The sequence below is a fragment of the Larimichthys crocea genome, chromosome XXIV, assembly GCF_000972845.2.
Source record: "Larimichthys crocea isolate SSNF chromosome XXIV, L_crocea_2.0, whole genome shotgun sequence".
Classification (NCBI taxonomy): Eukaryota; Metazoa; Chordata; class Actinopteri; family Sciaenidae; genus Larimichthys; species Larimichthys crocea.
In genome coordinates this window covers 12,667,807-12,692,491 of record NC_040034.1, presented here as the reverse complement: position 1 = coordinate 12,692,491, position 24,685 = coordinate 12,667,807, and the positions used below count along the sequence as shown (strand labels likewise).

Sequence of the window (24,685 nt, the reverse complement as noted above, 5' to 3'; positions counted from 1 at the left end):
GAAACTTAACACTAAATCTACATATTCTAACTTGAGTAAGTTTAAAGATACTTTTGCAAATATTGCTGTCAGAAAACACTTTACAAGTTTACAGTTTTTTAAGTTTAAGTTATAAGATTTCTGTGTTGAGGGCTTCACGCAGGTCTAACCAAGAGTCCAATGTCATGTTAGCTGCTCTACAAGCCCGTGCTTTGAGCTAATTACTAACATGCTCACAGTGATAGCAATGCCAATGTGCAGTGTGTTTAGTTTCATGTGTTGGCATGCTAACATACTAATTAGTACGTAGCTGTGGGTATTTGGTTGTAATCAAAGTATTGAACAAATAGAAATTTTGATCACATATAAGAAGTTACAGGATCACCAAAGTTTTCATAATTCATCCTGAGGGGAATATTAATGTCTTTACTCAATTTCACAACCATCTTTAACCAACAGTTGTTGTGCTATTTCAGCCTTGAACCTTGTATCTTTTTCAGTTGATGACTTAAAAATGGCGAAACAAATAGAAGCCCTAAGCAGTCATACATTCATATTTTATTTCCTTCGTTGTCCTATGATAACGAGTTAGTTTCATTTGTTATTATGTCATTATATCAAAATAAGAAATCTTGTTATCCTGAGTTAATGGGATGATTTTCTTGAGATCTCGAAACTTTGTTTTCACGAGATAACAACATAATTAATTCAAGATCTGGAGAAAACAAAAGGATAATCTATATTAAAGCATTGCAGATGCACTGCTCCTCTGACATTGCTAAACTGAATGATGTTCCCTGCAGTGATTTCATATACGAGACTATCCTTTTGTTTTCTCAAGATTTCATATCCATTAATTATGTTGTTATCTCGGGAAAACAAAGTTTAGTTATTTTGATATAAATAATTAAAGATTTTAAGAAAACAAATAAAATTAAATCGTTATCACAAGAAAACTGAGTGAATAAAATTTATGAATGTATGACCGCTTGGGACTTCCGTAGAACCAGAACACAATGAGATCATTGAGATGACTTTATGTTCTGTCCTCAAAATAAAACCACAAAAGTTGTTTTTATTGGTTTCTGAACAACACTTCTAAATGCTGCAACATGGGTTCTCCATCACAGATTCACCCTTAAGGCACTCTCTAACTCTGTCACTGTTTACGGTGGTCAAGCATCGTCCTAGAAATACACCAATCAGTGTTTTTTCAGGTTCACTCTATCAACATTTCTTATTACTCTGACAAACTCTAGTCCATTTCCCAGCCATCATTAATTATTGTGTGTATACTTATCTCTGTCAACAATGTAATTAGCAACCTTTTCCCCATCCGGTGACATTATAGTTCCAATCTGAGAGCCATTCGGCACTGAGACATGCAGCAGCATACTGATAATAGTCGTCCCTTGCCCTTTGAAATTGCTCTCTGTTTAATTGGAGTAGAACTCAATTGTTCAACTCATTAGGAAGACTCATTCGCTAACTGAGGGTGAAGAATAAAATGTGATATGGATTACGGCTAAAGCAGACACATGGACGTGTTGTAAAGCTGAGTTCAAGTGGCCTGATACAACGTTTTATGAACAGCCTGTGGAAAATTAAGATTGCCAACAAATAAAGCTGTTAGACTTTGGCTAAGTATTTAGATAAGAGGATAAAACAGCTTGAGAGTCGGCCCGGTAATAGCATCTATTAAAGTGATTTGAAATCAGGCTGAGGTCACCCTACTTGGGTGGGGAGGGGTGCTTTCACTCTTACTTCTGTCCCAAAAGCACTGGTCCCCTAGTTTAATCTGAAATTGAAGGCTCTGAACTGCAACGGATTATCAGGACTAACCCAAGCATGCAGCTGTGGACTCCTGTCCTAATGAGCCCAGCCAGCAGAGCATCAAGTGACAACAAGTAGCTACTCCAACAACGAGGGCAACTTCATGCCATTTAAGAGTTACAATAATGCTTTGACAATGAAATCATTTTTTTTTCTTTTTTACAGATTTAGACCATTTGTTTGAAAGGAAATAAGAATAATTAGACACCAAAAAGCCACATTTAATAAAAGGTGATTTTCTATTTTATGCTTTGTATTTTGAGTTATACATATTTGGAAATGAAAACACAAACATTTTTAAGACTACAAGAAAACATATTTCAAATTGTGCCTTAGTGAGAGAGATTAATATATCAATTATATACAGCGTGATATAGGACAACAATTACTTTCTTCCTCTTAAAAGAGTACTGTCGGTGGGATGGTTCTTATTTCAAATGTCACCATTTAGTACAAGCAACATTAAAATGAATGGCAACAATGAAATGTAGACCTTCAGACACTGACTGCTCATTGGTCATTGGTGGTCCTAATTAATGTGTTACAACTGTTATACTGAATAAAACATTACTCATCTGGATATAACTGTGGGATCTATATACACCAGTATTAACACGTTTACTCCCACTCAGTCAAATCTTCTCTACTGTGCATGAGCAACAACAACTGTACGTTTGGAAGTAAATCAGAAAAAGTGCATTCACATCTTCTGTGCAGAGCAGCCAGATGAGTTTTCTTCTTAAAGAAGTCCAGACGCAGGCCGGTTTTAGAGGAGTCAATGAGGGATGAAAACCTGCCAGACAGTGAGTTATGTTGGGTAAGTCCCTACACATGCTGAAAGCAGTCAGGCCGCTGCATTCACTCACGAGAATAACAGTCCTCAGGAACGTGATAGTCTCTATGGACTTTTCTCCTCCTCTGCCGGACTCAGGGGATCACTGGCTTTCTCCTCGACCGCCTGTCTCTCCTGTTTGCCCTCCAGCAGTCTGTCATGAGAAACCGTCCCCAGCACTTTGGCACTGTGCTCCTGTGCCTTGGCCCTGAGTGCAGCAATGCTGTTCTCCCTCAGTTCCTCTTTAGAAATGGTGGACTTGCCTTCCGACCTCTTCTCCTCTGCTTCTGCCTCTTCTGCCCTCTGAGAGCTCGGCTGCTGGGGCGCGTCGCACTTTCCTGTTGGCGGGGGAGCTGCTGCCTCCGTGGACTTTTTGTGCATCCCTGCAAAGAGTTGCGGGTATTCAGATTTAGAATAGCGTCTGTTGATTGGTAAGCCATCTTGGACTGAAAATAGCAAGCAAAAATAGGTCCGGTTTAGAATATAATGTTTGAATGGACGATGGCAATGCATGACCAGCATAGAGGATGAATTATGATGCTTTATTTAGTGCATTTCTTTGCTTTGAAGGGTCATGCTTATCAAATTAGAGCATTTATTCATCTAATTGTACAAAGAAGGCATCAATGCCTGCCCTCAGTCCATTTCTACTGCAGCGAAACACTTCAGTGTTGTGATTATACATGAATAACTTGATGAACAGCCACATAGACAATGCTGCTGTTGTGACAATATTGAGTCACGTGGTAAATATAATACATGAGACAATGATACTGAATGTTTGGAGACACAGTTAGACTTCAAGCCTCACCGAGGAGCCAGGGAGCGCAGGACTCCATGATGCCATCCTTGGCAGACTTGAGGATGGACTCTGGCAGGGGGATCGAATGCCTCACCATGGCTCCATACAGCCCATACTCTGCCATCACGGTGCTACGGCCCCAGCATTTCTCCCTCTTCCTCCACTTGGCTCTGCGGTTCTGAAACCATACCTGCGACAGGAGGACAAAACACCCAGATATTAGTTCCTTTCACCCTCAACACCAAATAAGACAAATAAATCAGTAGCTCATCAGCCAATAAGAAGTGTGTTTTAGTGTGGGAAAAAACATGTACGCCTATGAAATGTTTTTATCTATAAAGATGATCCTGAATAGCTTGGAAAATGGCTGAGATAGAAATAAATAAGCTTGTTGGTCCTGATAACTTTTACAGATACAGACTAGGTCAGTGTTTCTCAAACTTTTTGTACTTTTTCAACTACTACTCCAGGTACCACCGTCATGACAGACTAAAAATACAGCAGCTACACAGTTCACACAGGATGCAGGTTTATTCATAACAAGAAAGATTTGTTTCATTGTTGACTGTTGTTGAAGAAGAAGAAGAACCAGAGCTTCTTGTATGGAGGGAGAAGAGAGTCTCCTGATCTGCACTTCTCTTCCTAATATTTCCCATTTGAAGACATGATTTATGTCTGTATGTATATTTTATCCTCCACTTACTACCTTACCGTCACATTTTAGCTTGTAACTAATCATGGATGATACCTGTATCAATGTTTTTAGCTTGTAACTAATCATGGATGATACCTGTATCAATGTGACTACAGAGCACACTGATGTTGGAAGTAAATATTACAGGAAATGCAAAACTTATTTCAAATTACATTCCTGCAATCTCTAAGTATTTTGATAGTATTAAATATTTCTTAATTACTTTATTTAATTTAAATATATATATTTCAAAGATTCCTCTGTGTAACCACCCAAGGAAGCTTGTGTACCACCAGTGGTCCGTGTACCACAGTTTGAGTACCAGTGGACTAGATGATGAACCATTTGGGGTACCACAGTTTGAGTACCAGTGGACTAGATGATGAACCATTTGGGGATGTTACAGAGATGTTAGAGTTACATGAGTTTTGGCTTAAAGAGTAAATTCTAGGATTAATCTTCCTTTAAAGGATTCAAAACAGTCCACCCGCAGCTTGCATACGTGCAAGATGCAGCCACTGTCTCTTTTTACGTTATCACTGATGAATAAATCATTTAGTAATGACTGAACTTGGGGTTTGTACGTTGTGGTTGCAGACAGATTGTTTGCCAGTTATTTATTTAACTGCATTAACACCATCAAAAGGGATTACCACAACCTGGCAACCTAAAAGCTGCTTCTAACTGACCTGTAAAGTTTCAACAAATGATTTATTAACCATCACCAGAGCCATGAAACCCTTTATAAAGGATGTCTTATTAAAAAGTGTCATGAAAACTCAATTTAAGCATCTCAGCATTTTTTTTTTAAACAACCTCTTTGGGGAAGTGTAATTCAAAGCATCTTAAGACAACAACTGCACCGTTTGGATTCAGTCCATTGATTTCCCATAAGCTGCTGGCTGGCTACAGGTGTGAAGGATCTCTGCCTCCTGTCAGAGCTGATCTCCAGATAACCTGCACTGGCGTTATAGATGCTTTGACACATCAAGACACTTCACACAGCCAACAAGTGCTTAAGGCCCTTCATGCTATCTGTCAGCCTCAGACAGAGAGAGAGAGAGAGAGAGAGGGGCCAAATTGATTGTATAGCACAACACAGGATTGTTAAACACTCCACTTAGAGCTCAGCTCTGATGGCTCTGTGAGGAGAAGATTCAAGATTCAAATTGAAAACGATCAAATCATTTTTTTTTGTGTGAATAATTCTGATGATAACCCTTATTTCATACAAGATACTTTTCTCTGTTTTTTTTTTCTTCATGAGAAATTGCTTCTTATGCCCCCTCTCAAAAGAAGCCAGTGTGGAGGCAGTGAGGAGGAGTGACCCTGGGGCACACCGAGGCTGATTGAAAAATAAGTTAATTTCAGGCCCAATCGATGGCGGGCAGGCGGGCAAATATCACGGGAAATTAAACTACCGGGACTCGGGGGAGCAGCGCTATTGACCCGTGCTAATAAATTCAATGTAGTTATTTCATTTGAACTCCCTGCGCCTCTCCAGCAGCCTCCCCACAGCTCGTCTGATTTAACTAATTACACTCAATGAGAAAATTGGGTGTTAATTTTATTTAGGAGAGTATCAGGGCCCGGATTTATTTATTTATTTCTTTTTTTTTTTATTATTTATTCGAGGCTGTACTGTTGCAAGCCCGTAATGAGAATGAGATTAAAAGGCACCCCGGCAGATGGATGGTCCAGGTCACACTGCAATCTTCTTCCGCCTTGATAGCTTGATTAGGTCGTTAGTGAGCTCCTCTCTCCGAGAACAAATTGTTTCACATCCAACTGCGCCTGATGAGAGATTATCTATCGTGGCGAGGATGCTGCTGCTGCTGCTGGAGGTGGAGGTGGTGGAGGAGGAGAGCGGGGCTTTGTTCAGCACTACTGATCGATTTACAGAGGCTCAGTTAGAGAGAGAGAGAGACCAGCTCCCTCTGAAACACGACAAGGCGAACATACAGGAGCTCATCAGCTCCGATGGCAAAGATCACCGGTGCATATTGATGAGGGGAAACAACAATATTCACACAAATTAATTAGACTTTCATAAATGTATTAATTACGTGCTTTTTTCGTAATTAAAGAATACTCTGATATTTATGATGCCAGTCTATAGAAATGTAATTATATTGAATATTTTAAATGCAATAGAATGATTCACGTGAAACACTGTGCTTTTATTTCAGTGTGTAAGTGGCTTTATTCAGCCAGTTATGTGTGTCTTAAGATCAAACTATGCGTTAAAAAAGAAAGATGTAAATATTTTTGCGGACGTATTTGTGTAATTCTGCTATTTGTACAACCCCAAAAAATAAAATTAAGCGACCAACATAATGTTCTTTCTTTTAAATGAAGCAATTTTGAAAGGGGGAAAAAAACCTAAAATCTATCTATCTATCTATAGATAGATTTTGATTAGATATCTATAGATTAACATATTATATAATATAATACACCATCTGTATCTGTGTGTATAAAAACATCTGCACCTAATACATATAGACGTATAATTAAAAAAACAAATAACACACACATCTCTTCCCCCAATATAAAATGTTCAGGACTCCAATAATCTGATGTTCAAGTCTAAACCTTCCTTTGAGTTATTCCGGATCATTATTATCGTCATTATTATTATTACTACAATAAAAACACATGTGGTATCACCTGTATCCTGTCTTCAGGTAGCTCTGTTTTCATGGCCAACATCTCTCGGGCGTAAACATCCGGGTAGTGCGCTTCATTAAAGGCCTTTTCCAGCTCCTCCAGCTGATATGAGGTGAATATGGTCCTGTGGAAACGGGTTATTATTTTAAATGTTTGGATTATACACATGAACAGGATGTACTGTGACCTGCAGAAATCATTCCTCTTTGTTCCAACTGAGCCGATTTTTATCAAAAATGTAAAACAGCACTGAATAAATGTCTATAAATAATAGACTGATTGAATAAATTAGGTGTTTTATTATTCACGTGCATGGGTGTAAAGCATATAATATATAATTTCATGCCATTAATAACAGGAAATACAAATTGTAGTAAACTTATATCAGTTAGTTTATTATCTGTATCAATAAAAACACACTGCTTGGAGAAATAGTTCCTTTAAATCAGAACTTTATTTTACGGGGGGAAAAAATGTGAAATGTCTAATTTCCAAAAATGAATATTATCAAGCTTTGTTAATTAAAATAAACTGACCTGTGACGTCTTTTCTTGCGTTTCTTGCTCTGACTTATTGATGACTTTGAGAGTTTTCGTTCATTTGAAGATGAGGTCTCCTCGGAGTCTGGATTAAAACAAGAAGAAAGCATGAAAGTTAAAAACATCTATTCATGCAAACTGCAGGTATTTTATTTTATTTTTTTACATTTAAATTATTTTATTTAAACTCACACAGCAGACATAATAATATTAATAATAGGCTAATAATAACCTACGATGTAAAAACTAAAAATGACGTGCACAGTAGCTGAGGCTGCAGATCAGAGATCAGTATTTATTATCACTGATTATAAAGTGGCTGCAGATCACCTGAGCTGGCAGACTGGCTGGTGTCCAGCGGCCCCATGGACCTGCTGTGGGGCTGCAGGTGAACATCTTGTGCGTCCGACAGCACCGTCTCCAAAAACGCTGGCTGGCTGTAAAACGACGGAATTCCAACAGGGCCGATTAATCCCATCCCGACACCCACACCGGCGTGGCCCAGCAAGGACCTGGCTGCGATCAGGTGCGCTCCGGCCGGCAACGAGCCCAGCGGGGTCCTCGGGGCCGCGGACGGTTCTTTATTCAGCCCCAGTATCTCCTGGATGCCAAAGCCGGTGCACCTGGGCGGTGGATGGGTCGCGCTGCTCTTCGGCTGGTGGCTGTTACTCCCTCCATTTTCACCCAGAGAGGTTTTCTCCGATAGATTTAAACTTTCCGACAGCACTGCGCCTTGTTTCCCCGTCATGATATCTTCGATGAAAGGCCTTTTTTTTCTTATTATACCGTCTTACAGGAGGGTCCCCAGTGCATGATGCTCTGTATAACACACAAGAGTCCTTTAGAAAATGGTCCTTTTATCCAACAGGTCCATCCCAACAAGAGGCAGGACCCAGCAGCCAATCAGCTGCAAGGATTCAGGATTCCTGTGGATCATGGATGCATTATACGCCCTCTCGGATACATATCTGCATCTTCCTCAGGACTGTGGATAAACGCAGAAGGGATTTAGGCTACAAAGAGAAAAAGGAGGAACAGTGAGGAACAAGTGACTTTTTTTTCAGGCTGCAGGAGGAAGAAAGGCGAAATCCTGAGGATGGAAAATAAATTACTAGCCTACATAAAAGAACCCGGAGTCATATAGACTGACTGAAACAAAGGATATTAAAACTACAAAATTACACATTTATACTTATAGTGAAATCATGCTTAGATCACTGTTTATATCATTTTTTGTTAGGAAGTCAGGCCTAATTAAATCGCCTATTTCACACCTCTTACTTACCTTTGAAATACTGCAGGTTTAGAAAATTACCTCAGTCTCCCAGAATAAATCAGTATGTTTTACCTTTCGTTGAATGGTTTACACACACACACACACACACACACACACACACACACACACACACACACACACACACACACACACACACACACAGAGAGAGAGAGAGAGAGAGAGAGAGAGAGAGAGAGAGAGAGTCTCAGCTATGATCTCTCAACCACTGGCTCACACGAATGGATAACTGATCTCCAGATGCTATGGGAAACTCATCACACGCAAATCAAAAGCCCTCCCAAAACAAAATAAAAAAAAACGACAGCTGGACGACATGAAGCCTGCTGCTGCTGCACCGTCCTGCTAATCCCACAGCAGCAGCAGCAGCAGCAGCAGCAGCAGCAGCAGCAGCAGCAGCACAGAGGCCACACAGCAGATTAAATCACAGGGACATTTTCTCTGAGGAAATAGAAAATATTGCAGAATATTGGACACAAGGCTAATAAACAATTCATTGACGTTTTATTCATTATTATCTTATGTATAATAAGGATGTTATTTATAATAATAAGCATGCGACCTGAATATCACAGCTAATTATGGCCAGTGTATAAACATGTAACTTTAGTAAAATTATGAAATTATTCTAATTATTTCATGAATTTGATGATTTGATGATTTATTGATACTTTGAATGCATTTATGTTATATTATATTCTGTTTGCATTTTTAGTTGGTGTCAGTCTTTTCATGTATGGATGCCTCATTTGAGCAAATAAAAAATAAATGCAGCAAAAACAGAAACGTGTTTATTTTGGGTCATGTGATCATTTTAATAAGCCTATTTATTATAAGAATATTTGAAACAAAGCCCAGTGTCAAGCAGGGTTAAAAGACAGATTACTCTCTCTCACTATCATAGAGCTAATTTTGACATATTCATGCCAGAATTAAAACCCATTAATTTTTTTTGTGTTTATCACATTTGCATGAATTCATTTGGAAATCATTTAGGCCAATTTTGTGCACATAAGTGTGGCTTCCAACAGATTTCCAATAGATTCTCTTTGCACTCAGAGATAAAAAATAATGAAATAAGGAAACTCTCAAACATGTCAAAGAAGATACTGTCTCTGAGCTCAGTTTAGTGGATCTACATGACTAAAACAACCTAAAACTATATGACTTGTGACTTTAAGCAGAACACAGAAGACAGATCCGCCTTGAAATGTCATATTTTACAGCAGACGGTATGAAATGAGCTGCTGATTAAAGAAGGAGGCAAATATTGCTGCTGCAATTAGTGGTTGGCCAGTTGAAACTAATTAGGGCCTATTTAGTGGAAATTCTATTAATGAAGAAATCAATGTTATCAGGATATGCTAATGACACATCAGCCTGTTGGGACCAAGTCATTTATTAACATGGAAGGGTGTGAGTCAGGAGGACCCGTCAATTACAGGGCAACTTGCTGCTCCTCCTCACTCCATCATCACTTCTGCTGCAATCTATAGAGCCCTGTTTTTTTTATTTAGTTTGTCTCTTCTCTGTGTGTTTTTTTTAATAATCCATCTCCTGTGAAAATGGCTGCATGCTGATTTACATGCACAAGAGAGGCCCGCCTAATAAGGCTCTAGATTAAGGGAAGATTTAGTTCAGTCACTCGTGTAGATTGGGTTGCCCATCAAAGACGTGCAGGATCTGACGGCTGCAGATTAAAAAGCAAACAGCTGTTGGGATTTTTTTTTGTTTGTTTATCTGCACCCCCCCATACATCCTTCCATCCTCCACCAACACCACATCCTTTCTCGGCTCCCTTCACACATCCTGTTTTTAGGCCTAAATGCAACAAAGTGTCCTCAACCCTTTGTGCTAAATAGTATCCAGGTATTCATCTCATAGGCAGCTGTAAGCAAAAACCTCCCACTGTAATGAACACCATCCTGCTGATGTGAAGCTTGAAATGCATTTTGTGATAATGAACAACTTTCTCTTTGCAGGAAGGTCACAGCAGAAATACAACATGAATGCATTAACTGATGCACATTTCTATGAAGAATCTCAGCTAGTCACGTTCATCCCCATTTGTGCTGCTGTGTCTCAGTCTCTGTAGATGCTGAATCAAACCACACTCTCGGTGTTGAAACAGGGTGCAGGCAACTTGATGACAGCACACATGTAGAGCCGAGTCAGGAGAAAGAGAAAAAAAAACTAAAGCACAGCCAGAGCCTCTGTTTTCCCAAAGCACTTGCAGGGCGTGATGTGATGCGATGTGCACCCCTCTCCCTGCTCCTCCTCCTCCTCCTCCTCTCCCAGTACAGAAGAGTTTGCAAGCCCCGCAGCTTTCTCATGGCTCCTCCACAATGGCATGTTTGGTAGCTGCCCGTCGGCATTGCTTAATTAGGCGAGGAGTTGATTAATTTGCACTAATTGACAGCTAATTTAAGGACCCGGGGCACATCGGATTGACGTTTGTCGGGGCACGGAGGCTATGTGAGGTCAAGGCAATGCACTGCGTAATGGATGGATGGCTGGATGGGTGGATGGATGGCTGGATGGGTGGATGGGTGGATGGTTGGATGGAGCTCTCTACATATGGATGACCAGCCTCTGCAGGGGACTGACCCGTTTCTTGCAGAGGTTGGAGGGAGGTTGCGGGTGACAGGCAGCCACCAGTGCGTGCAACATATTGAGGATGTCAGGTCGCTTACCACGTCAACGCTCCGCAGGCTCAGTGTTCATCAACAAGTGTCCACATGCAACCTGAGTGCACGATGACAGCAGGATCACCTCCAGGATTGAATGGTTACAAAAAAAGTGAAACATTTTAATATGGAAAGTGTTTTATACTTCTACTGCATTTCAGAGGTTGTATTTGTAGTTACGACCCACTGTAGAAAATAGCCCATAATATATAACATATACCACTATATGGGCAATTTTGCTCTTTTTTTTAACTTTTACACTAACATTTATTTTACTTGAGTTACATTTTATAAACCAAACCAACTAACATTTATTTTACTTGAGTTACATTTTATAAACCAAACCACATTTTAGGTTGCCAGGTTTGATGTTTTTTTGTTTTTTTCCTATTTCCTAGCCTAATAAATCGGCATTATTAGGCTACGAAATAGAAAAAAAAAAGAACAATTGTGTTTGCAATGCATTGATAAATACTGGGGGAGTTTCACTTGAGTTTGCAGGTATAACTATTAATTAATTAATCAGTTAATATTATTTAAAATTATTTTACAATAGGTCTACAGTAGCCTACCTTGTTATTTAATGAAATTTTGTCTACGTGCTCTATGATTAATTACCAAGTAGTTTTCTTATAAGGCCTAATGACTCATTATTGATGTAAAATAACTGTATTGATCATTACTAAAGCCAGCTACAACCTATAAACACTTAAAATGTGTCTTATTTAACAGCGCTGCTTACATGAATGAGATGGATATGTAAATATATATACTGTGCAAGAGTTCTCAAAGGTAACAGCATCAAGAAATGTTAAATTTAGTTTTTTATGACAGGCTATGTTTAAAAAAAAAAAAAGGATTTGGTCACATCTGAAATACCAGGCCATGCTGCGTTCAAGGCTCCACAAAGTCTTTCCTCTCTGTGCCTTGACACTCCAGCTGCACACACTGTGGAAGTCACTGCTGTCTCAAACCTGCACAACTGCTTAAATAATCCATATTTTTCCAAGAGGGGTGAACCAGGGTCCGTGTGAGAGGCAGGGGGGGTGAAACCACTGAGGCAATGTCGGCCTCTGTCCGTGTGAATCGGAAAGACGATTAGGGGCTTATTAGCGGCCTGGGGAGAAGTGTAACTTGTTGGGAGTGAGCGACCAGAGCCTCAGCGACATCTCCAGCCGAGAACAGTCCGAGGCATTGTCCTACCTAATTATGGCGGATGGACTTCTTTTTGTTTCCCACTCGGCATGCCTGTCTGATTCTCTCTTTGCCTTGGCCGCTCGCTCCGACAAAACCGAAGTGTGCTAATTAGAAAAGAAATGGTCCTAGTAATTATGTCGACTCTCATTAACGGGGATGACAATGAGCAATATTATTTTTACGCAATGTTTTGTGTAGGGGACCCTGCTTCCAATGCTCATTAAACGGACAACACGGCGCTGGTAGGCCGGGGAAAGCACTCTCACGTCCGAGCTCCTTACGTGTCCACAGCCGGAGAGGTGCCGCACTCCGCTCAACTTCTAATCAGGGCAATAACTTCATGCCTCTCATGCACCACAGTTAACTGCAAACTTAAATAAAAAGCGACCATCTTTTAGTTTTAAAACTTTATTATACAACTTCACAAATTGGAAAAAAAAGATGTTTAAAATAGAAACAAGAATAAATAGGGAACATTTAGTCAAAGCAGGTCTACAAGCTACAGAGAAATACAGTGAGGAAGTTATTACATCATTTTCATCAATGTGAAGGCATCTATCTATGAGAGAACAGGTCCACTGACACTGGCCTCAGTGTGTGTCTGTGTGTGTGTGCGTGATTGAGAGCATTTTGCTCCAACTACAGTTTGAGCGCAAAGTCTTTACACTTTGTTGTGAAGGTCTGAACATGTTCGGAACATAAACGCATAGATCAAATTCTCCTTTGCAGTCCCACATTTTCAAAAAGAAAAGAAAAACACATACACAAAAAAACTCTCTCTCTCTCCAAAAAAAAAAAAAAAAAAAAAAAAAAAAAAAAAAGTCACTGTCACTTCTTGGGCCTCTCCAAGATGTTCAGAAACTTCCCTCTGGTCATTTCTCTGGCTGCAAAACAAAAAGAAACATCATCACATATACAAGATAAACCAATACAAGGTATTTCTTCATTAGAATGCAGTGGACAATCTGCCTGGATTTAAACCCTTACAACACTCTTCCATAAGTTCGTGAAATAAAAATCAGTCTCACGCAACCTGCAGCTCAAAACACCTCTGACATTGTTTAGTAATGCAAAGCATGTATTTAATATCTGCACTGTCACACTGGGAGGTAATTTATACAAACATCTGTTCATTCAGGACATGGAAAACAACATAAAATGGAGACGCAGCTACCAAAGAGCCTTTGAGATATGCTTGATTGCCGCCTCAGTGTAGCGAGGCACAAGTACCTACGCATGCATGAAAGTGTGTGCGTTGTGTGTTTGCAATTCACTGAGATAAGAGAGAACGGAAACAAAATGTCTCTATTAACCTCCGCTCGTGATAGTGGAATATGGCTCTGTCTAAAATGAGTGACAAAGGACTAGCAAAAGAAGAATAAGGGGAGCACTTTTGAGGGAAATCTAAGCAGTAAATATGGTTATAATAATTAACTCTTTAGGCCAATACAACCATGTTAAATGTCACATGACATTTTCTTTTTATAATAGTTTCTATTTTTTGGGATTTCTGGATAACTCTGCTCCTTCAAAAATGTTTTAAATAGACAGTTTTGCTCCGTTTTTAACCACTACTTCCAGATAAAACTGGATACAACAGAGATGTACCGATCTACCTCTTTGTTTTTTTTCTCGGATTTCGCCTCTTCTGGGAGTTCATGCTTGAGGTTGACACTACTGACAAGAGAGGATGACATCTTCTTGGATTTAATGTTATCTACAATAAAATACTACTGTTTTCATGCTGGCTACTGATTTTGTTTTCTCAAAGACCAGAAAAACTAACCCCTGTAAATTAATGTACTAATAATTATGCTAAAATTAGTCAGAGGATTGAGATTCTCTTTTTGAGTGCTACTCATTTTCTTCACACCCTGCAGAGATCCACTGACATCTATGATGTACGTAAGTAAAACACATTGTTAAATTTGTTAAAGGCCCAAAATACGAAGATGTCTGGGTAGGATCCAGTGTGTTAAATCTGTTTTACAACAGAGCTGGTCTTCACTGAGAAGCTTTTGTGTCAAAGACAAACCCTTGTGTGGCTGTGGAGACTGTAGAGGCTTTTCCTGCAGCATCATCATAAACCCTGCAGAGGCGCCATCCAGGTACAAGTAATTACTCTTTGTTAAAGATGAGAAGAGGATCAGGCTCTCGGGCTCCACTGCAGTTTTGATGAGCTGCGAAGATCACCTCAGTGACTCTTTTCGGTTTTAAACTAACCTTGTGCATCAAAAATAGAAGGCTACAGAGCGGCAGAGAGAGGACTGACTTCAAACAGGCGTTTAGCAGAAAGTCATCCTGCCTGCATATGATCAAGATCTCAGCTCGTCTGCTCTGTGTGCTGGTGTGAAGTGTCCCCGCCTCCCCCTGCCCGCGGCGGCTAATGAAAAATCCGGGCCAGTTAGTAATTTAGATGAGTTGCCCAGTGTGGAATGATAATGGTGCATTTGGGCGTGGGGGCCACATCACCTTGAGGTGTTCCTCATTAGGTTAAAGATGATGCTAATTGGAATGGGATAGATTCATTTTGCACTTTGCTGTCTCTTCAAATCACCCTAAACAAAGTCATCAGGGGACCCGTGGACATGCAGAGGGTGCTTTAGATTGAAATCAAAATTCTCATCAAAATTTGGCGAAGGAAAGCAATTACTCTGGGATGACCCTAAAGCTGCAACTACCTCGATGTCGCTTTCTTATTAGGAGCGGTTACAGCAGGAACGGTAAACGGTAGCAGGTAATATTTTGGATTTTTAAGGTGTCATACTCTCTCTCGTTATCGCTTTCTCCGTTTCTTGATGAGCTGAAACTGTAAAAGAGATCAAGGATGGCTGTGCCACTCCTCCTGACACCCCTCGCTCCGACGAGTGTCTCATTAATTACGGTTCAGTTCACCCTCCCCCTACTCACACAGAAATATCATTGATATCATCACATTAAAGACCCCATTAGACATAAATCAGTGCTGAATTTATGATGTGTGGCTCTCTTTTTATAAAAAAGGAATTATGGGTAAAAGTGCGTGATTGGCAAGGTGAAGGTGGGCTCTGTGCTGGTGGACAAGGCCAACACAAACAGAATATGAAAGGTTGGGGAAAAAGCGACACAAAATGACTGCTAAGTGGAACCAGAGGCCGCTACAGCCGCAGATGTGACTAATAAGAAACGGTAAGTGCATCTCCATCCATCTGTTTTTATCTGCATTTTCAATTCTGATGCTGGATATCTCAAAGTATCTCTCTACGCTTGGCAAAGATGGAAGCGTTTGTGTATCGATAGCGAAATAAACAAAGACATACATGAAGCATGTGACTTAAACGTCCGCTGACTCTTTAGCTCGACACGAGAGATTGAAACATCCGATCTGTATGGAGCGAAGAGACTGCCACGTTCCTCAAATTAATAAATGAAACAAACATAACCGGTGTAACTTTTTCTGCAGCGGCCACCAACTGTTTATCTTGAAAAACCGAAACTTGCGTTTATTCACATTTTCTTTTGCTGATTTCCTGGAAATTTGTTCACAAATTATTTATATTGACACGTCAAAATGTCTTCTGTGAAAAAAGTCTATAAAAAACAACAACACTGAAAAAATGTGATGATAAATAATTGCGTCCAATCAACGTTTTTAAATGGTGCACTACCTTGCTGTTTGATTTCTTTGTCTTAATGAAACAAATTATTTATAAATAAGTTATTTTGGCAACGACTTATTGTACATTTTAGCAAGACGTACAAACACATGAAGTCAAAAAGCCGCACAATCACCTCACACACACACACACACACACACACACACACACACACACACACACACACACACACACGCACACACACACACGTACACAGGCTTTGTCATACAACACAGGAGATCAATACTGATTAGGGGGACTTAGAGATTTGTTTAGTTGATTAGAAAGGTCAATTACTAATTTTGCACTAAGTTAATCAGCATCTTGTTACGACTGCCATCCATACTAAATGACACCTTATGGATTATGTGGGCCATCTCGCCTTGCCCTGTTGATTTGTTGCTATCTAATTATCATTTAGCTCAAACTGGTCTGAGATTCCACCACAGCGTACCAGTAGTTTAGTAAAAATGGCCACATCGTACTGGGTATAGTTTTAACCATGTTATATATTCTATAATGTTTGATTGTACCTTTTTTCAATCCAACCAATATGAAATGATTTGAATTATAAATAGACACAGTGTGTAAACAAACAGTTTAGGGATGTTATCATCAGAAGGGCTGAGGACAGTATGGACCTGAAAAGTCTCTCTGGTTGTAGAGTTAGGCCTGATTACTGCTGTGTTACATTTCAACAACAAGAGATTAACTTATATCTGCAAACAGCTAAATAAGTGTTGGGGCTATTTAAAATGTTGCCTTTTTCCAAAATTAAAGGACTAAAACCATCCAACAGAAACGTTTCAGAAATGTGGTGTCCTACACTGGCAGATCATTTTCATTTGGAGAATCCCAGGTGGCTCAGATGTAAATGTGGAGGAAACGCTGCGGTGTAACATCTTACTTTCCCCTCATTTACGGTGAGTGATCTGGGTGTCATTGTCACAGCCCACTCCCAGCCCCCACCACCACTCTCCTGTGTATAAAATGAGAGTAATCATCACTTCGCCCTCTGCAACCCCCCCACTCCCTCCCTCCCTCCCTCCACGTCTGCCTCTTTTGATGGCACGCTCCCGGTGAGCCGCTGGACCCCTGTTAGCTCCAAAGACAGATGACCACCTGGGTTAACTGGAGTCCTGGACCTCGGCCCTGACTGCCCCAATTCACTTTCATTAAGAGTTAAGAGGACTTATCTGACCCTCACTGCCCATCTCAGAGCGCTGCTCAGCTATTACGGCCTGTAAGCTTTATTTAATGGATTTAACATCCTCTTTCACCGCCCTCCTCCCCGGGGACAAGGGAGACACAGAGGAGATGAAACACACAAACACACACACACACAAAGAAACACTTGGAGGTGCACACATTCAACCTGCTACCCCCCCACCCACCGACACCACTCCCCACCCCAGCAACCCCCGTCTTGCAACACATACACATGACGCTCATGTTTGTGTTCAAAATTCAATTACCCACTTATTGATACTTCACAGGGATATTTAAGATGCAGACACGAGCTGTGATTTCCCAGGGGAGCCACTGGTTCCTCTTTATGTCCCAACCGAGAGGGCCCCCCCACCCCCTCTACTCCTCCTCCTCCTCCAATGTATTTTCGCCTGGCTGACACACACACACACACGCACACACCAAAACAAACACATCTGCACCTCCCAACCCCTGCCCCAGCCTCTGCCTGTTCAAGAGGTGTCCTTATTAATAGGCAATCAGTCAAAAATCATTCATTAAAAAGCCTAAAAGGTTTTACACCCGCACTATGATTAGCTGGGAAAGAAAATCCAATGAATTCCTAATGCCTTTATGGAAATGAGGTGTCATTTCCGATCTGCTCAGGGAGGCGGCAGGCAGGCAGAACTGTGGAGCGGTGTGTGTGTGTGTGTGCATTAAGCTCTGTCTGCTTCTGCTTTCACACAGCTCCGACACTGATCCTGCTTAAGATATGGACAGGCTCCATCAGATACAGCTGCAACCTGCTACACCGAGGAGGGAGACACTCGTGTTATCCTGTTGCAAAATGTGTGCGGCGCTGCTAAAGGTTTTCCAACGATGGACCATCACTATAGCAACAGCCCTATTATAAAATAGCACTCAGGCAATTAAAAAGATGAGAGCCAATTTGAGCACACGAACCACACGAGGCTAAAGGTTACTGAATAGTAAGATGATAGAAACTGCGATCCTTGTTTCACTTTCCTTACAGCCTTCAAAGAGACGCACCGCAGTGCTGCCATTCATCGTGAATATGAACCCACGGAGAGACAGGTGGAGAGGTGAAAAGACGAGCACAGAGTAGTAGTAGAGGTGAGGAGGAGGAAGAGGAGGAAGGGTAGTGGGGAGGCATCCCCTGTTCCTCATTCAGCGGCTGTCAGCTCAGGCACTTCATAACCACCCGCCCCACGGTCAGCCCGATGCCTGATGGATTGATGGAGGCACATTAGCACCAGTGGGGCCCAGTGAATGCAATCATATTCAGCAGCGGCATGCTTCTAATAGGCCGGAGATTGATCCTAAGGGTGAGGAGGAGGAGGAGGTGGTGGTGGTGAATGCGGGGCCCATTAGGAGCTGTCAGTGCAGGGCGACCTTCAGTCTCACCTTCACACCGGCAGACGCAACCGGGGTCAAGCTGGGTCTATGCCGGGTGGCGTCACAGCAGAAGACAGTGCTACGTGAGAGACAACAGGTGGTCCTACACCCAGAATACACAGAGAGTCACTGTTTTTATCTAGATATCATGTTTTGGATCAGTGGAATGTGGCGACATCACATGCTTGTTTCCTGAGCGTACAGGTTGATTTTTTCTTTTATATCTGGGTGAAAAGAACATGTTAGTCCAGACAAGATACCACTCGAGTTGGCAAAATCTAGTTTTTGAAAAGGTTGTTGTCAGTATAGTAGCAGCTTCCTCACTGTTATCAGCTCATGAAGCACCAAGAAATTGGAATTTTAAATGATGGGGTATATCGTGTTTAGGCGTGGTTTAACAACCTTTATTAAAGAGACAGTTTACTCCCAAATCACCTCTCACCTGTGATGCTATTTATACATCTACACTGTTCTGGTGTGAGTTTCCAAGCTCTGGATACCTGCCTTACAATATAATGGAACTAGATGTCACTCGGCTTGTGGTGCTCAAAGCCACAAAGAAAAACACCCTTTAAAAACATCTATCTAGAAATCACGACCCGGTTATTTAAGATAAGGCACAGACGTTGTTGTGAGCAATTTCACAAACCGCTTTCCTTCTTTTCTTCTTGTAGTACGAGTCTGGCCAATTTTTTGGTAGGCTGAGTTTATCTGGCAATATTGGCCTATCGCAGATATCAGTTTTGGAGTCTATGTTATCTGATATGCGCCGATATGAAAACTCTATCAAAGACACTGTTTACGTAAATTTCATTGACTGTTTTTTCTACAATAATCTGCCTAAACTAGACTTCAGACTTCAATCAGGAGGACCACAGACACAAATTTTGGTACTGACAAGTGAAATTTTAGGAACTGGCCCAGGGATTATGTGTAATATCACCTGAAAACAGCACCCTGGAAATATAATCACATTAGTATTACTCAGCACTGCTGGCACCGTAGTTAGCTTGTCAGTCCATGTTTTTGTAATTGGTGTAAAAAATTAAGGTCTACAGTAGAAACCTTTCCTAATTAACATCAGACATGTAAGTGTTCAATGGTATTCAGTAGCCTTGAGCCCACAAGTGTGATAGAGCACCATCACCAACTCCAGCAGTTTGGTGCTCAGTAGCTAAGGCCCTCCAGTGCATCCCAAAGGAACACTCAGCTTTCAATTACCTCCAATAACAGCACTTATCAGAGTCCTCAGCTTTCCCTAGAGACCCGGGGCTTGATGCCCACGCTCAGCAGCCCACGACAGGGGCATTCATCATGGGGTGGAGTAACAGCTGGGGCCAGAGGAAGAGGCACGCGTCAAACCCCTCTGGGACTGGACTGGGCCAGCGTCACATAGCCATTATTGGGGGTGCTGGCGGGAGGAGGGGGGATTAAGAGTGTGTTACATCCCCCCTTTAAATCCATGTTAATATATGTACAAACATGAGTATACGACAGTATGTGCACAATTTGCAAGAAAAGAGGAGCGGTGCTGCTAAGGTGTACTGTAGGCATATGATAATGACGTTCTTGTAATAATGTTTGGTCCAGGTCCCCTTTTCTCACTGCAGTAGGGTCGGCGAGTTTTCACTGCTTGATTGTGCTCTGCCCATTAACCAGCATCCTCTTTAATGGTCCACATGTTGAAGGGGGAGGGGCAGTAAATCCTGTCCCCTGCCCTCGCTTCGCCGTGCCTCTGCGGAGTCTCGTTTACGGGTACTGAAGAGTGCACAAACATGATGAAAAAGTAGCTGAGATTTACAAGGCCTCCCCTGACAGCCAGGAAAAGGAGAAAATTAAACCAGAGAGCATTAAACAGGCACCCATTACAGGGCTGCTCCGACACCAATAATAACCATCATTGTGTCCCGTCATCCCGAGGTACATGACATGATTGCAAAAGGCTGCAGGCCTGCACCTGTGACAGCTAACATCTTTATACTGGCCAGATTACATGCGTCTCTGGGTTTAGAGAAGTCGGGGAGATTAGACACTTTTTCAATATGCGACTTGCGGTCTATGCAAATAAAACACATGCTAACACAATCTATAACCTGTTAATACGTAGTTACTCTTCTGGGCTTGCCTGATTCCTGTGGTATGTCTATTTGGATATTCGTCCATTTAACCATTGCAGCAAATCTTTAACATTTCAGTCCCTCTGGAGTCAACTTGCCTAAAATCTGATGATCTCTTTAGATAATTAAAAAGTTTCAACATATGCATCTCTCGGATTTTCATCAAAGGCTTTTCAAATAACGTTAGGTAATAAGTACAGACTGTCTTCTGTGTACAACAGATCACTTTGCACTATGTACAAACATGTTGGTTCAATTTAATAAACTTAGGAAAAAAAATGTAATGTGCACATATTTATATATTCCATCCCAGTAAGAGGAGAGCTATGTCACAATTCTTCATTGCTTGTGCGCTTTTTGCACTGGAAAAATAAATGCCTATTTTTCTCTTTGGAAAATATGAGCACTTAGCTACAGCTCTCTAATCCACACTCCATAAGGATTATGACAATGGAGGCAGTGGGGAATGGATTAAAAACTAGATTTTGCATCCATCAAATGCTTGAGCACTTGTGCAGGCTCTTGCGGGCATCGTGCCCTTGTTTCTTTACCTTTTCCAATTTAACAAGATTGACCTAAATCCATCGTTTGACCCGAATTACTAAAAGTCAACTTATTTCTGCTGTTTGACAGGAACAGAGAGAGTTTAAGTCTCAATTTCAAAATTGCTCATTCTGTCTTTGGATGTAAACATACAAGTCCAGGTGCAGTCAGCCTGTTTGAATGTGAGAGCACACAAGGATGCCGTGAAATCAACTCTGCTAGATATAGAAAGATTATGAGCACCATCTAGTGGTAACACATGACTAAATAAACTATTTTTTACTGGTGATGAATCTGCCCATCATTCTCTCGGTTAACTAATGGGTTAAGATGAAGAAGTTCACTGTCATAGAGGAATAAAGAAAAAGATAATATTTACATTTGAGAAACTAATTTAACCAATTGACAACTGACTAATTTATCGTTGCAGCTCAAGTTATCTGTGCATTTACAAACTTGTCATTGAGATTAATTTAAGTGTTTTAACAGAAAAAAAAAACATTTTAACATCAAGGCACCTTTTTAGGGACAGCACCATATTTTTTTTGTTTCTTCTTACAATTACAGTCTGCACTGTAAGGTTTGTGTCGTTCATGTACTCACACTCCTCTAAGCCGAGCTGGTAAGCGAGGTTCTGAAGTCCTTTGACCTTCTCCATCAGGTTGGCTGTGGTCAGACTACCCAACTCTACAGAAAGACCCATGCACAGCACGTGTCATGAAAGTTTCAGCACAATGTTTGTCTTTGACAGGTTAAGACAGTAATCAGTTCTGTTTAACTGTTTCAGGTACAACGTAAATCATAAGTAAGAAAAACACTTTTACCTTTCAACATTTCAATGTCCTCGCTCTCTAGTTCAGCCATCCACTTAGGGGGTGAATTAGTGATGGGCTGTGATGTAAGACATAACAAAGGTCTCAGTACACAACTCATGACAGATTTAAAGATCCACCTGTATATTACAGTATGCTGAGCCTATTTAATGCATCTAGTTTGTAAATCAAAGTGAATCTAACTCACGTTTTTACAAGATGCAGCAAATTCTGCAACTCCGGGCACTGTGGTAGAGATTAAAGGATAGTTTAACATTACAACAACATGAAACACAATTCAACAGTGAGTGATTACAACAGGGGGAATGTAAACTTACACTGCTCTGGCCACAGGTCTGGTGACGCTCGGTCCAACTTCTCAAAACTCAGCAAAGAGGTCTCAAAATCGTCACCTGTCACGAACAACGTTTTGTTTTTTTTAATGTTTATTTATAAACTTGTGAATAATGTCATGACTGATTTTCATAAATATAAAATTGCGAGCAGAGATGAACACTTGTAGGCGAGTGTAACCCAAAGTGACTTAAAGTACTGTGTGTACATTTTTAGTTACATGTCCAGCAGAATAATAAAAGGAGGAATTAAGATTAAAATGTCAAAATATTGCTACTAAGGTCATTTATATAAATGATCTTTTACTTAAACAACTCCCGTTAACCTTTGACATAAACTACATTTGAAATAATAAACCCTAAAGTATGTTTTATGTCATTATTTGACATTATCACTCGATGTTATCAAAAAGTTTAACATGTTACTTATCTTTCCTGTCACTGAACTGAGATAAAAGTAAAATTACCACAGTGTAAAAATACTAAAAGTAAAAAAATAAATAAATAAATACTGGACTGAATAATTATTGATGCATTAATATGTTCATCACTTTCATGTCGTAGCTGGTAAAGGTGTGGATCATTTTAAACACTGGTTGTATTGGACTGTATTATATTGAAAAGTGTTTCTTATATTATGGCACTCTTATGTATGTAAATGGGGGTGGCCAAAATATTAGAAACACTTCTAAATATAATGGAGTCCAATTTAACAGTTAGGATACTACAAACAAACATAATAGTTAAGTTAACACCTCTCTGACATTATCAACAAAAACTGAAACATTATATATAAGCTTTGTAAACGTAGATATTATGGCAGAGTTGATGTTTTGGAGCTTAGTGTACCTAATGAAGTGGCCAGTCTGCAAAGTTACTAGTAACTTGTAATTAAATAAATGAGGTAAAAAAAGTAAAATTTCCTTCTAAAATATAATTAAGCATAAGTATAGTACTTGAGTAAATGTACTTATTACTGGTCTTCATACTTATATGTGTTTATTTTTTTAGTTAGTAACCATGGTTACACCACTATGGCATACATTCAGTGGATAACCGTCCAATACCTCAGCACAGGTACACACACTGCGGTAATAACAACAACGTCATGTGCGGGGCAAAAGCGTATAAAAAAATACTCGAAAAACAACCGCATGTAAAACCTACAACTCGTCACGATGTTGTGAAACAAAACAAAACACTACTACTGTGTGTACAGCTCTGTTTTTAGCTTCGCAGCGCCCACGGTTAGTGGGTCAAACTGTGCGGTGGGTTCGAGCCTGCCTCCGTTTCTCTGTACACTGGTCAGACACAACATTGGGGCTAGTGAAGGCTTTAGCCAACGGGGAAAACATGTCCTAACAGTACAAATACGGCGCTAACATGTGTGTTCCGTCGTCTTCGGGTGTTCCTGTAAGACAGCAGGGCGGTCGCTAGCCGCTTAAAGCCGTTAATGATGTCAAATTTACGGTTTATACACAGCGGAGCTCGGTTAGGAATTAGAATTTACCTCCATTTGGAGACGCCATCTTCAGAATAAACACGTGACAGACGGCGGCCAATCAGAGGAGCCGTCCTCGGGGTTGACGCGTACCGGTGTACTTTCACAAGCGCGCCACCGGGCGGCGTGCTGCCAGTGACAGGAGCATGAATATACATGCAGATACTTTATTAATGTACTTTATTAATCCCTCAACGGGGAATTGTTTTTTATTTTACATGCATTTTTAAACCAGAACACACACACACACACATGCAGTACAAGGGCTCATAGACATGCAATGTGGAGAGAGATGGGATGAGTGATGGTCCGGTGCCTTGCTCAATGGCACCTCGGCAGCTACCAGTCCTTCCATATTTTTGGTCCATGCATGACTTAAACCGGCCACCCTCCGGTTCCCAAGCCAAGTCCCTATGGACTGAGCTACTGCCACCCCAGCCTACATCATCAGGTGCATTAACATTCAAACCGCCTCATGTGGATACATGAACATGTTAATGTACCTGCAATCTATTATAATCTCACTTTCATATTTTTAGCTGCTGAATAACTTATGTTATTATTTTATATGGGGGATACATACATTCTCGTCT

At 40.7% G+C, this 24,685-nt stretch overlaps 2 protein-coding genes across 4 annotated transcripts; both read right to left on the bottom strand.

Annotated features, from left to right (window-relative positions):
* Window positions 1–2,145: 2,145 nt before the first annotated feature.
* Window positions 2,146–8,164, bottom strand: vsx2 (visual system homeobox 2). 2 transcript variants are annotated; one of them, XM_027275146.1, is made up of 5 exons: window positions 7,680–8,164; window positions 7,347–7,434; window positions 6,811–6,934; window positions 3,456–3,636; window positions 2,146–3,090 (listed from the first exon to the last, which is right to left on the bottom strand). In XM_027275146.1, exons 1-5 carry the CDS (start codon window positions 8,095–8,097, stop codon window positions 2,711–2,713), a joined length of 1,191 nt encoding a protein of 396 aa, XP_027130947.1. In that variant the 5' UTR covers window positions 8,098–8,164; the 3' UTR covers window positions 2,146–2,710. The 2 variants fall into 2 exon arrangements, with proteins under 2 accessions (XP_027130947.1, XP_027130948.1); XM_027275147.1 differs by having other exon boundaries at window positions 2,146–3,027.
* Window positions 8,165–12,919: 4,755 nt separating this feature from the next.
* Window positions 12,920–24,228, bottom strand: lin52 (lin-52 DREAM MuvB core complex component). Of its 2 annotated transcripts, none has more exons than XM_019272411.2 (6): window positions 24,102–24,228; window positions 22,577–22,651; window positions 22,447–22,484; window positions 22,251–22,317; window positions 22,030–22,113; window positions 12,920–13,411 (listed from the first exon to the last, which is right to left on the bottom strand). In XM_019272411.2, the coding sequence occupies exons 1-6, from the start codon at window positions 24,118–24,120 to the stop codon at window positions 13,356–13,358; spliced, it is 339 nt and encodes a 112-aa protein (XP_019127956.1). In that variant the 5' UTR covers window positions 24,121–24,228; the 3' UTR covers window positions 12,920–13,355. The 2 variants fall into 2 exon arrangements, with proteins under 2 accessions (XP_019127956.1, XP_027131092.1); XM_027275291.1 differs by lacking the exon at window positions 24,102–24,228 and adding an exon at window positions 23,639–23,777.
* Window positions 24,229–24,685: the final 457 nt, after the last annotated feature.